Raw genomic sequence first — 14,808 nt, 5'->3', positions numbered from 1 at the left:
TCTGAAAGACAACTATTCAGATAAAATAATCTTGTTTGGCAGTTTCCATCAATACTTTGAGTATATCATCCCAATCTGCAAGGATTCTACTGAAAAATCTGATGTCTATATAGAAGTTCCCTTGTATGTAAGTAAGTTGTTTTTCCCTTGCTCCTTTCAAAATTCTTTTTGACTTTGATTTTGTGATAATTTTATTATAATGTATATTGGTGCAGATTTCTTCAATGCTTTATCCAGTTAAGATTCTTTGGGCTATATATATCCAGATATTTATTTTCCTCTCCATTATTTTCTGTCATAATTTCTTTAAGTGAGCTTTCTATCTTATTCTTTCTGTCTGCTCCTTTTGAATTCTCTTAATGTTTGTGTTGTTTCACTTGATGGTATTACATCATCCACGTGAGGTTTTTTCATCCCTTTTCATTTTTTTTTTAAATTTTTTCCCCTTTTTCTGATTTCAAATGACCTGAAACTCTTTGTGGAGTTTTTGATTCAGTGATTGCTCTTTACCTTCAGAATTCATTTGCTTCTTTTTTATGTTTTCTATGCCTTCATCAAACATCTAATTTTGTGCACGTTTTCCTGATACAAATTAGTTATCTCTGTGTATTCTCTCGAAGCTGCTTAATTTGAACTAACTGGATTAATTTGAATTATTTTTCAGGAAGTTCATAGATCTCAATTTCTTTAAAGTCAATATCTGGTGCTTTATCTTGTTCTTCTGTGTCATATTGTCTTTATTATTCAGAATCCTTGTGCCCTTGTTTTTGTGTCCATGTATTTGAAAAAGTCAGTACCTCTTCCAGTTTTTGAAGACTGGATTTAGCAAGAGAAGTCCTTTGCTAACAGCTCCATTCAGAGAGTCTAGGTGGGACAACTACGCCAGTGGACAGGACGCCTTGCTGCTGAAGTCTTCTGGCTGGCTGTCCTTGGGTCACTAGGCAGGTGGGACTAGAAAATGGTTTCACAAGAGTGGGATAAGTTTGAGCGTATGATTGCTGATTTAGTACCTGGACATATCCATGAGGGCCAGCCTGGTGCTGGGTTTCACTGGGCTATCCCTGACAACTAGTTCCATGTGGGTAAGTTTTTAAACAAATATTTTTGTTTGACAACCAAATCAATTTCTCTTTCATATGATGCCATAAGCAGTTTCCACTATTCTCCCTAAACATCAAGTTGAGAAAAAAAATAAAAATAAAAACTTATTTTGTTTTGTTTACTTTTTCTTCAAACAGAGTACTATTTTTTTTTTTTTTGGTTTTCATAATGAAGATATCACATTCTTGGTATCCTTTAAAGTTTGGATCCTCATATTTTGAAAGAAATTTGTTAACTGGAAGGTAACTATGAGAGAGCATTCTGGAAAGTGTAGAATATAAAGGTCACATCTCGTGAAAAGTAGTCAGAAAAACTTGACTTATTTATCTTAGATAAGAGAGAAGATGAAGAGGGCACATTAAAACAGTTTTAATAACAGAAGTGCTATTATTATGGAATGAATGCATCCTATGTTTTTTACAAACATTGCATTAGAACCAATAAGTGAGATTTTTTTGAAGTATTTTCTTACAAAGAAGATCATCATAAAGAAAATGAACTTCCAAGCTGTATGTGTTTGTTTTATGTGCATTGTTATTTTGAGGTATCTTTAGCATCTGGTTTTTATCAACTAATTTTAGTAAATGAATAATCCAACAACTTAAAATAGATTAGGTTAAAGACCACAAGGATATGAGATACACAAACTAGGATACATGCATATAACTTTTTTAGTTCTTTCTATCTTGTCTGTGGGCTTGCCATCATCTATGTTAATAATTATTTGCTGTGAAACCTGAATTTTCCCTGTCTGCTTGCCACTCACTGGAAAACCTTGAAATAAAAAAGAAAAGTTGGTATACATGCAGGTGTAGCAAAGATATTCACTGTTGGGTGTCCATATGAACAATTGCCTTCTGTGTTGTATTTCTTGTTATCTCTAATAGTTTGCAGTTATTTCTCTTTTGATACAGAGCTGGAAAAATTAGATTTAAATGAGTAAGGAATTGTTTTTCTCATGTTAAAAGAGGTCTAGATGTGACCATCTATTCCTAGTAATGTGATTTCACAGAAACATGAGGAACCCTGACTTCTTTGTAGATTTGTATATTTCTTGATGCCTCTTGGTTGCAAAATAACAGCCCCACTCCCAATACCACCTCCACATTCATATCCATAAAGAAAGGAATGGAAGTAAGTAGGGGAAAAGAGCATGTGAAAACCAAGTCTACCTTCTTTTAAAATGTTTTCCTGCTCAGAAACTTCCAAACATATTTCATCAGTTTGGCCAAAATCACATCATACATACACATCTTAGCTGTAGAAAAAAATGGAAATATAGCTATTTACCCTCTTATGCTTCTATGAAGAAATGAAAGTTGATCATAGATCCTTTAAGAATTATTCAAGTAGTCATCTTATATACTAGGGTGTTCTGGAGCTTCTCAGACAACTATCAACACCATTTTTATTGGTCTTATTTTTTGTTTACTTTCATAACCATCTCAACTTCCCTTATCATTAGAACTTCATGGTCAACTTTGTACCCTCTAGTGCAGTGTCACAAAGGAGATATTTATTGTGCATTTTAATGGTAAGTTTAATTTTACATACGAGGAGGAAAAAGAGAAACCATGCATCCAGGCATGGTTATATCCCACTGTGGTGAAAACATGAATTGAATAACTTCATCAAGGACAGGCAAACTACAATATATGGACCAGATGTGGTCTACAGGCTGCTTTTGTGCACTCCGTGAGCTCACGATATTTATTACATTCTTACAGGGTTAAAAAAAAAATAAGAACATGCAACAGAATCTGTATGTACCCTGCAAATTTTTTTTTTAAAAAAAGGTCCTATCTGTCCTTTTACAGATAGTATTTAGCAACTCCCTACATAGATTTAAAAAAATAGAAATCTTTGTATTTCTATTTTTTTCCTTAGCTATGACATGTTATTTAAGGATTTGATTATATTATCCCAGAATTTCTATTGAAATCATTACTGTTCTTTGAAACTGTATATGTGAGAAAATATTCCAAACTGCCCCTCCTCCTATCAGAAAAAACAAATTGCCTACCCATTTCACAGAGAAATTGATGTTAGGACTTGCCTAAAACCCCTTACTCAAACTCATGAACTAAATTTTCAGATTTTAACTAAATTATAATTTTAATGATTTTTAAGTAGTAGTTCTGTCATGTCATTATACAAATTAAAAAAAAAAAACAGGAGTTCCCAAGTAGAAATATACCCAAGACCCAGTGAATTGTATTTTCCTATTAGATAGCTGTAGTGAGTTAAATAAAGAAAACAATCTTCCTTGTCTTGATGCTTTTCTATTACCTGACTAAAACATTAAAGCTAATGATTTGGAAGGAACATGTGTAACAGTCAACTAAAGTTGCTTTATTTTAATATTGTGTATTTTTAAAGTTATTTTTAATGTTATATAAAATCTTTCTAGAAGTTCAAGAAAAACAAGGATTAATTTTGTCTTATTGGCATTGAAGCACCTAATTACTGTAAATGGAAGGAATTTTACAAACATTCATTGTGTGTGTGTATGTGTGTGTGAGAGAGAGAAAAAAACACATATATCAAGGCAATGGAGTTTCATTTCTATTGTTCACATCACCTTCTATTAATGATTAACTGATAATTACCTGGAAGATTGAGATGTTTTACTTTCATGTAAATTATATTTTTCTATATAAGCTCTAATCCTTATTTATGAGTTCTGGAAAATAAAAATAAAGAAAGTGAAATTTAGGGCACTGTCATGTTTTTTGATATTAAGTATAAAGTCATTAATGGAATCAGGATCAACACTGAGGTGCTAAGTCTATAACACTACAGTGGCTCACTTGCACTAGATTTTCTTTCCCATAGATATGCATATCTAAAAATTTGGTGGATGTCTTAAATTTTTAAAAAGTCATGTATTCTCAATTAAAATGAAGATACATAAAAATAATCCATAAATGTTCAGAATAAATTAACCAAAATATCAAAGCACACTATTGATTTATACCAAAGCAAATTCCTTGCATAACTTAAAGTTGTTGAAAATATTTCATTGAGACAATGTACTACATCAGAAAAAGAGTAAATAATAACCAGGTGGGGTGGACATGCATGTAACGCCAGTAGCTCAGGAGACCAAGGCAAGAGAATCACAAATTCAAAGCCAGCCTCAGCAATTTAGCAAATATTGTCTCTCAGAATAAAAAATAAAATGGGCAGGGTATGTGGCTCAGTGGTTGAGTGCTTCTGGGTTCAATTCCTGGTAGCAAATTTATATATATATATATATATATATATATATATATATATATATATATATATATATATTAGACCAGAGATAACGTTATGTTCTAACTTATAGTATGCCTTAAAATAAATTGCATTAATATTCCCTTGATTAGAATAAGTTTCCTAGTTAAGTATTATGAAAATATCTGTTTTCAAAGACTTTACACAATTGGGCATCAGTTAAAACAACAAAGGCACAATTGTTATATTATCAAATTGTGGGGCATTTTTTCTCTTAAAAAAATTTCAGAGCCTTTATCAAACATAAAAGTATGTATGTCTGAATTTATTATCTAAAATTTCTGTGAGAAAAACAAGGAATTCTTCTTATCTGAATCCTGGCCAGGATTGGTTCTGAATTTATTATCTAAAATTTCTGTAAGAAAAACAAGGAATTCTTTTTATCTTATTTACTTTTAGCCACTGTGTTTCTGTTTATAGCATCTGAAATGCTCTCATCAGAACAAGGTCCTCAGAATTGATAAGTCAAATCCACAGGCTCAGGCAGCTAGGTGACTAGCAGAGGCCAGAGTCCACTTGAAGTGTGCACACTCACAGAGGTCAAGTTTAGATCCACTCCATCTGACTATTTCTTTTAACACTGATTTAACAGCAGCTCTCTAACAGGATTTACCCTCAAACACCAGAAACATGCATTGTGCCATCCAAAAGGCAGAAGCACTGGATGGGAATCACTTGATGCAAATCCTCTGGAATGATGGGACAGAGTCTCTCTACCCAGCTGTATGGCTGCGAGACAACTGCCAGTGCTCCGATTGCTACCTGGATTCTGCAAAAGCACGGAAACTTCTCCTGGAAACCCTTGATGTGAACATTGGTATTAAAGACCTGGAGTTTGACAAAAAGAAGGTAATAGCTCTAAACAAATAAAGGGGCTAGTCTAAAATAAGTCAAATAACTTGTTTTTAATGTGATTATGTATATTCCAACTATAGGATCATGTTCATGTAGTGCTCAATGCAAATTAAGCATACTCAGTAAATGAAAGTATAAGCTATTATTATTACTTGTACCATTTTTAATACAATCTGCATTATTGCTCTTTATTCTTTCCATGAATGGCATTGAAGACACAACTATGTCAGTGGTTTTGAGCCTCAGTTTATTCATTTGTAAACTAGGGGTTCTAATAAAATTTGTTCATAGTAACGCTGTCAGGACTCAATGAGATAAAATGGCTAAAAAAGAATAGTTTAACATACTGCTCAATATACAGTGGACACTCAAAAAATAGTACTGATGACTTTTTTTAAATTTATCAATGTATTTTTTATTAGCTGGTAGTTGTGTAAAGTTTTGCCCTGAAAGAATAGTTTTAAAAACCAAATGATAAATGACCAAATTTACCAGAATTCTTATCAGAAGGGAAGATTTTAGCAGAAAGGGCATATTTTTCCCATTCTTTTATCTTTGTCTCAACCTGAGGACCAGGTGTTCTCACTTTTATTAGTAATATTATTTCTGTCTCATTACCATTACTCTTTCTAATACCCTTGCCAGGAATCGTAATTACTATCTAACTCCAGTCATCACAGGATATTTGGGGATCACAAGTTTAGAGAATGTAGAAAAAAGACTTTGGGTCAAGCCAAATTCTACTTTTTGCATAACTATTTTGGTGGACTCATCCTCAGATGACTTGACTTGCAAGGGATAACTAGATTCCCTGAACACCTTAAATAGCATTGAGAAATGGTGCAACCAGAGAGGACACAATTATTTGGAAGTATAATGTACACTTAGGTGATATTTTCTTTCTATTACAAGGTGAATATCACATGGCCGAATGAGCATTGCAGTGAATTTGAAGCTGATTGGCTGAAGAAAAGATGTTTTTCCCGGAAGGCCAGAGCAAAACTTCAGGAAGAATTGTTTTTGCCAGGTAATCCTGCTACAGTCTTCAAAGCCACTTAAAACCCTTACTATCAGTAAGGGTCTTTCTAAAAGAATTATTTTAATTGTACATAATGGGGGGGTACTCTGATAATTTGATGCATGTATAAATTTCAAATCAGAGTAGTTAGTAATTTTATGGCACATACTTATGAAGTGCACTATGATATTTTAATACATAAATATCCAGATATGATCTGTATTTCTACCTCTTGATCATGACTTTGTAAGGATTTCATGGTAAGGAATTTGCTCAGCAACAAATTCAAACCCTATGATTTTTAAAAAATAATATTGCCACTTATATAAAATGTTTAAAATGTTACCACTAAAGAACATTTGGGGCAAAATGAAAAGAAGTACAGAGGAGTTCTAAGACATTGAAAATAGGTGGGACAAAAGAATTGCAGCAGACTGTGTCCTTATTGTCTAAAGTTAAATCTGGCATCTCACTGGCACTTTGTAAGTGTTCCCTGAAAAGGAGCGGGATGAACCAGAGGCAGACTTCTCCTTAACAATTTTGTCTTAGTGCCAGAACAACACAAATCAGCCAAGCAAGAATTCCTAACCTGGTGTCCACAGATGGAAGTATGTCATCAATGCACCCATAGAATGGTGAGCACCGCATTAAATATGAGTGTGAGTTGAGTGTGACTGAAAGTATATGTGTTCATTTGCACTTCAGCACATTTGTCTGGAGAGAGTGTATATGTGTCTCAAGGAGAATCTGTTGCCAGAAAAAGTATTCAGAAAAGCTGCAGAGGATGGATTCTGTAGAAAAAAAAAGAGGACTTATTTTTGAGCTAATGGACAAAATAAAATGAAATAACCTAAAACAAAGAGAAAGATAATTTTAAAGTATAACTTGTAGGAGATACAGAATAATAGAGCTAATGCAGAGGCACTCCTGAGGGTGGGAGGAATGCATGACTTACTCTGCATCTTGAGATTTGCTACACATGGGTTAAAGGCTAACTTTCGCCAACAGGATGATTTTTGGGTATTTGCTAGAACCTTGACTAATACGAACATACTAATGTGACACGTTCCCTTAAACTTTTTCTGCTACTATTAACTAGAAATATTGAAAGTCTACCCCTTTCAGCAACCTTGTACGATTCTTTCAAAATTCTCAAAAACGTGGTAATTATCCATGGTTTTGAATGCTACACTTAGAATAGGTTACTGTGCATGTCACTAATTAATCACTACACCAGATAGCTTTACCTTTTCCTGTGGTTGTCAGTACCAGGGTATGATAGAGTCCCCTTTGTCTTTAAGCATAGACCAATTTTGTCAAGAACTAATTTTCTTGCTTTGCTTAGTCTGACCATTCTGCAGCTGACAAGGTTTTGTTCTAGTGCTTTGTGTCTAAACCACCGGGAATCCATTTTTCCCTCTCTACAATCCTGCTAGCTGGTTGAATACACATGAGTATCCAGGGAAAAATGTTTTTTCTGCTTTCTTCCAATGAGCACATTACTAGATTCTTCAAGGAGTCTCCAGTTACACAACTTTATAGCAATTGTCTGGGTCAAATTGTAGTATCTCAAATGTATTATCTTTTATTTATTTTAGATTTCTTCTGGTACTCAAAGCATTTTTTTTTCTTAACTCTGCCTTAATTTTGTAATCCAGTTGGATTTTACTTTCATTTCCTTCAAGTTCTTCTTCAGACTATTTCAGGAAATAAAAGCCAATATTTTATTATTACAGCTTAAGCTTTTAGGCACTGTAAAAGGATATGGTCACCCCCTATTAACATTTCTTGATTGCAGTTTTACAGCTTACATTTCTCAGTACTATCAGTCAGTAGCAAAGTAGAAATGATACTACACTCAGTTGAGTAGTGGAAAAAACTGATCACAATGACAGGCTGCAATCACAAATAATATAAGGAGAACTGGCTGTAATGTAGACACTGGAAAATACTTTTAACGATTTAAAACAAGATCAGATTTTTAAAATATGTCCCCAAGATGTGCAGTTGGTGAGTAAAAGAAGACACTATGGTTCATTTTGGGGATATGAGTTCTATGGCTTTTTGCCTACAGAATTTGATACTCTATTTCATTGCCATTGCATATTTTCAAACATCAGTACTCCAGGGCACCTAAACAAATTGAGTTACATTCGTAGAAGGATTTTATTTTGAATCCCAATAGCAATGTGTCCTCTTCTGCTTTTCCTAAGAGTGAGGGCCACAGGATTTTTAAAATCTGGAGTCAAGATGCAGAGCACTGGCCTTGATCTTCTCCTGGAACGAGCTGTTGAACACAAAATTGAAAAGGCAAATGATAATCAGCTGTGGGATGGATTGTGGGACAGTCATGGGACAGACTAACATGGAACAGTCACAGCTAAAAGGAAGATGTGGATAATAATCATTTTTCCTGAATTTCTATTTAGCGGTGTGCCAATTTTGTGCTGGGGAATCTGCAAGAAAATACCAAAATAGAAAAAGCATTTGTGTCCATCCTTTAGGACTTACCAAGTCTAGTACAGAACAAAGTCATGAAAACAAGTAAGCAGAGTACCTTAAGTATATTGAAGCATGAATTGAAGGTAAACGGTGACCCAGAAGAAGGAATTTGAGGAGATGAGGTAATGATGCTTGAGCCAGCTTCTGAAGAATTCATCAATTTTTTTAGGCAAAGACAGAAAGTAAGGAAATTCTCTACAGAGGGAAAAAAGAAAACATGTAGAAGATCTTTGAAGTGTTAAATAGAAGGATGGTTTTGGGAAACTGTTATAAACTATTAACATTGGTGAAGTTAAAGCTGCTAGGCGACCGAGGAGAGGGAAGGGTCCAAACTAGGACGGGGCTCAAGTGCCCTGCGTGGTCCTCCACCCACAGAAAAGGAATATTCTTCCTAACATAGAGTCCAGATATCCCATTACATGAGCACCCCACAGATTCTCATCCTATGAGGTCAAAGAAATGAGCTGAAGATGTTTACAGGTTTAAGATCACCTTAATTTTTTTTGGCTGAATTTTACATTTTTGGAGTTGTGTCAGTTGATTTTAATTAAATGACTCTTATTTCTCAAATGCCTACAAATCTGTGAGCGTCTAAAATGCTTTGCTTTGCTTTTGTTGCAGTCTCCCCTCCTGCAGTGTGTGTCTTTGGCCCTGGGTTTGCATTTTTCTTATGAAAAGAGTGAAAGGATCCGATTTGTATTGTAGGAAAACAGTCCCAGCTGTGTGTTGCATGAACTATATGTGGAGAGATAGGGAACAGGAATCCATAGCATGGCCTAGGAATGGTACCATCAGAGACAATGATGACTTAAAGGGAAGAAAGGTTGGGGAAGAATTTGTATTCAAAGAAACATATATTAACATATAGGGTGGGAAGTTGGTGGCCCCATTCTCTCATCTCTATCAAGTAAAAACTTGACCGATAAAGTCTAGCCTATGAATAATTCCAAATACATGGATGAAAATTGAGGACTTTAATAGAATACTAAAAACAAAATTGTATTATGCAATTGTTTTAACTTCTTTGCAAAATTTCAATGTAATTATACACTCGTTTTTGTGACTGGTAAGCAAGATTGACAAAACTAAAATGAAAAAAAAATTACTAAATGAGGTAGATAAAATGACTGATCTGCAAATATTATTCTTTTATTAATACTCAGTGTCAAAATAAATGAATGTGTGCTTTTCTCTTTGATTTTAATCGTCTCTTTGAATTGGTACTAAAATATATCAGTCTCTGATTTTAATATTTGTTATGGAAAATTGAATTTTAAAAGTTATAATTTTGAGAAAAAAAAATTTTTTTTTTCAATTTGAGATTGTAAGCTCAGATTTCTCAGGACTCCAGGACTAAGCCCTTTATACAGTCAAAAGAGAACATTTTCTCTCAATTCTGTATGCCTCTCTTATAGCAGAGCCAGCCTTGGCCATCCACTTAATCCAATGACAACCCTCAGTCTATAGCTATAATCCCCTCCTTTGTTTCAAAAGAACAAGCCACGGAAGTGAAAACTCTCAAGTAACTGTCAGGGCCCTCTAAAATCTATTTGCCTTGCCCAGAGCAAGAAAAAAACACAGAGCTTTCCTTTCTCAAAGAGAACTGTGTGTTTACTTGAAGATGAAGATTGTTATTATAGTGTAAAGAACGGGGCTGGTTTGGTTCAGAGGCCATTTTTACAGAACCTTGTCAAAAAGCAAAAAGCATGTGTATATGTATTTAGTTGGAAACTAACACGTACAATAAAAACGTCTAAGCCCATGTGTTATTTTATCCCATCTCTGAGCCTTCACCCATCCATTCTTGGGAGTCCATGGAGCGAGGGGAGTGAGGGTTTTTATTTCACCTATTACTGTCCTTGGGGATTATAAACAGAGATGGAAGGTTTTGTTTTTCATTTCTCGGGCAGCTTTAACATGTTCCAGGGTCTCTGAGTTGCCAGGTCACAATGGCTTCGAAACAACCTTGTCAAACAGCTGCAATTGAACCTCAAGGCCATCTCCCAAATATGCTTACCTCCCAAAAAAATAGACCTAATAAAAGAACCTTTTCTGAGGTCTCCTTGGCTCATGAGCTGAGTCTCCATTCTGTTGAGCCTGTTATATGTACAAAGGGCCTCTTGACTTTTAGATCTTTGGGGTTTTGATAGAATACACCTACCTCAATTATCTGTGAGATTACTCTGTTCCTTGTTGATGTCTTTTAATGCGTCCTTTTTTTTTTCTAAATAAAATATTATTTAGTATTCCTACTTCATTTCCTCAGTGTACTTGGTAAACTCAGATAAAATATCTAAAGGATCCAATGTCCTTCTAAGAGACTGGATTGCCCTTGTTCTGTCTGTCAGACCAGCAGGGAAGACAGAGCCTGGAGTGATCTATATTATTATAATAATAATCTAGAGGTTGTGCCCACAATTTTTACATTAGTGGTATCTTTCTTACAAGCTTAGCTTACTTTTTTCTATACCCCTGGAATGAGTTTTATAACATTGGTATTTGGACTGAAAATTTAGAATTACGAATTTAGGAATTTATTCCTAAGGGTGACAATTTCAAAAAGTAAAGTTGTATGTTAACTTCACATTTCCCAAACCTACAGATAAGGGATGAATTTAGCCTGACATTTTTGCTAGAGCCTACATATCAGGAAATTCACTAACCAAATAAATAAATAACAACTAATTAAAAATTATTTCTTCTTACTTCTGGTTTTACTTTGCTTCTTCAAGATGACAGACTATGAACTATACAACCTTAGTATTGAAGTAGTAGGTATCTTTATCAGATTTAAATTTCTTCTTTTAAATTTCAAGCCCAGACTTTCAAATATGTCCATGGAATAGCTATGGGCTATCTTTTTTGGAAAAAAGAGACAGATTTTTTTTTTTAATTTTCCCATTTCATTCTGTGGATTTGCCTAATTTTTAGTTGACCAAATTAGAAAAAATTCTACTCCAATCAGTGAGTTCTATAACTTTACTAATTTTTTTTTATCTTGAAATCCTATGTTTGTATCAATGCATAACTTTGCTCTTAATCAAAAGGGCACTAGAGCACCGAGGTTAAAGTATTGTGAGTCCTAGGCCTTGATGGATCTGTGACTTTAAGCAACTCATTCAACCTTTGTAAGCTCCAAAATCTTTATCTGCCTGATAGTATGCAGCCACCTTCTTGAGTAATGCAATGCTAAGTGAAGGGCAATGCTGCAGGGTATGTAGTTACTTAGTTTTCACAGGACTCCTCTGACATGGATATAAATGACCACAGAGAGTACCCTGAGAGGTTTCTTGATGCTCTAGACAGTATATCATTATTTTTTGAATGCAGAGTCCTATCCATTAAAATTCTTTTCTCCAGGTGGCTTTCAAGTTTCCATGAACACTGTTGGCACTGAGAAGAATGATATTTAACAGGTTATAGAGGCAAATATTGCACAAGCTGTATCTTATGACAACTTAGTTGGAACCTTTATCATCTCATGCCTAGATTCCTGAGTTAACTAGGCTGTCCACACTAGGCTTGTAAAACTCTGCAGAGTAATGTCCCTGATGCACAAGATCATCTCCCCTCCCCCTCTTTACTCTGGTGTCTCATTGCTTGAAGAATAAAATCCAGCTGTCATTTAAGTAATTCTACAATCTGGCACCCCCTCTACAAGTGTGTGGACTTTAATTCCAGTTCTACCTGCTCCCTGGATTACTTGTTCTACTTTTTCTCTCTGGGCAAACTTTACCTATCTATCTTACAAGATCTACTCGCATCCCAATGAAGCCTTTTACCAATTACTTCTGGTAGCACTGAAATACAAAGTCATAATATGACAGTGGAAACCTAGGGTGTTTTTTTTTTTAATTTTGTTAGAAATTAAAAAGAAAGTGAAAAAATATAGTGTGTAAAGAAAAAGCTCTTCACCTGTAAACAATCATATTATGAAAGGAGCACAGACATTAGAGTTAGCAAAGTTGGTCTTTCGCTTGACAATCTTGCTATGTTGCCCAGGCTGGTCTCCAACTCCAGGACTCAAGTGATTCTCCTGCCTCAGCTCCTGGGGTAGCTAGAACTACAGGCATATGACACCGTGCCCAGCTTAGCAGTGACTTTGACTCTGCTCTGTGAACTTAGTTTCATAAATTATCTAACCTCACTTTTTTCACATATAAATGAGGCAACACTTCTCAGCTTTGGGGAGAAACTTTTCCTCTTAGAGAGCAAAGACATAAGAGCAGAGGTACAGTCAGGAACATTTAGTAAAGTGAGAAGGAGAAAGATACAGTATCTGATGATTGAGTTTCTCTCACGGGAAGAATAATCATGTTATATTCCTGATTAAAAGCACCAGAGTTTAGAGTTGAACTGTGGCTATGAAAGGACTTTGATCATTCAAACAGTGGTTTGACCCCAGCCAAAAGTTACCTACCTACGTGGCAAAGTTTCATTTATATTGAATTTTAAAAGGCAGTGATAAATGGGTCAATTGTAAGCCTAATTCCAGTCAAGAATAGGCTAATCTTTCATGAAGCTGGAATGGCCAGCAGAGTTGGGAGAAATTAACCATCATTTTAGTTAGTTAAGGATGATTTCAGAGGAAGACACCAGCAATCCTCAGGTATGTCACACATGTGCTAGGGAGTTGGAAGAGAAAAATTCTAGACTCAAACTAGGTCCAATCCTATGCCCATATAGAAGCTATAATCTTAATAAGGAAGATAAACAACAAATATCTAAGAAAACAAGATTCCCATACAATGAAGAAGTAGCCTATAAGCTTTACATCAATAGGGCATAATGAAAGTTTCTATCCCATAATAAATTGTCTAGTTAAAATATGATGGACAACCAAAATTGGATTTAATAAAGTGATTTGAGAAGTATGTGGGAAAAAAAGAGGAAAATCAGAGAAGAAATGTATCCTTTGATGGCAGCGGATGGTCTAAGGTGATTTTACTCCCTGAACAGTCTTTTCCATCTCAGTAGATGGCAACTCCATCTCCCCAGTAGCAGACTCATCCTTGACTTCTCTTGTCTTTCATTCTACCCATTCAACTCATCAAAAAATTCCATTAGCTCTATCATCAAAATAATCCACCATCCAACCATTTCTCACTATCTCCACCATTACCCCTCTGTCTAAACTACCAACATCATATGTTCTTCTCTGTCCTAAACTTCTTCTCCTACTCTCACACCACTCTTCTTTTTTCGCATGCCTAAGCATTGATATATGCCAGCTGCTGAGGTCAGTGTTTAATGCATATTGCCCTGTTTAGTCCTAGAAATTACTACACAAAGGCAACATTGTCATTATAATCATTTTACATGTAGGAAAATGAGACTGATAGAAATCATCCAAAGAGAAAGGGGTAGTAGTCTTCTGATGAGCCAAGGTGCAACTGAAGAACACTTTGCATAATCAAATAGTTCCCCTCCTCCTCTGCTATGTGCTCACATCAATACGTGTGGGTTCCTCTGTCTGCTACTACCATTATTGCATTGAATGATCATGGTCTGTGTGTGCAACTGTCTTCCCCTATTAAACTGTTGAAATCCAGGGAAATAATTACTGTTAGTAACAGATATTTATTCATCATCTACCATGTGCTGTGCATTTACTCATTCATCACATTCCACAGTGTCTATTATGTATCAAATACTGCACCCTGGGGCTGGGAATTTAGTGTGGGCAAAACATAAAAAGACCCTGACCCTTTGGAGCCAAGTATACGTAGGAATTAAGAGAAACTTGAGGACAGAGAATGTGAAAAAAAAATCAGCTAGGGGAGCTTAAGATACAGTTAACTAGAGATGAATGATCATGTGGTAAGTTCACCCATCCTAGTGTGTTTTCTTCTGGCCATGTTCAGTTGCTCTGGCTCAAGTGAAAACTGAACCAGGTAGCAGACCACTGTGTTGTGTTCTTTATAGATATCATCTCATTTAAATTTCACAACAACCCTGTAGGCTACTTTCATCCTGCATTTTCCAGACAAAGAAGATGAACTTTAAGAGTTTCTCAGTTTCTGAAGATCATGCAGATGGTAAATATTGGAATT

General features: G+C 35.1%; 1 protein-coding gene across 3 annotated transcripts in view; it reads left to right on the top strand.

The window, feature by feature from the left end:
- Window positions 1-14,808, top strand: part of Bbox1 (gamma-butyrobetaine hydroxylase 1) — a 65,763-nt gene that overhangs the window by 8,295 nt on the left and 42,660 nt on the right. The window contains exons 3-4 of one of the 3 annotated variants that reach the window (XM_013359860.4): window positions 5,007-5,229; window positions 6,148-6,262. In XM_013359860.4, coding sequence (XP_013215314.1) covers window positions 5,011-5,229; window positions 6,148-6,262 — 334 coding nt within the window. In that variant the 5' untranslated portion in view covers window positions 5,007-5,010. Of the gene's footprint in view, window positions 1-4,972; window positions 5,230-6,147; window positions 6,263-14,808 lie in introns of all 3 variants that reach the window. The other 2 variants (XM_013359859.4, XM_040284586.2) reach the window with 2 other exon arrangements.

The sequence above is a fragment of the Ictidomys tridecemlineatus genome, chromosome 4 (assembly GCF_052094955.1).
Source record: "Ictidomys tridecemlineatus isolate mIctTri1 chromosome 4, mIctTri1.hap1, whole genome shotgun sequence".
NCBI lineage: Eukaryota > Metazoa > Chordata > Mammalia > Rodentia > Sciuridae > Ictidomys > Ictidomys tridecemlineatus.
This window is presented reverse-complemented; position numbering and strand designations above follow the sequence as displayed.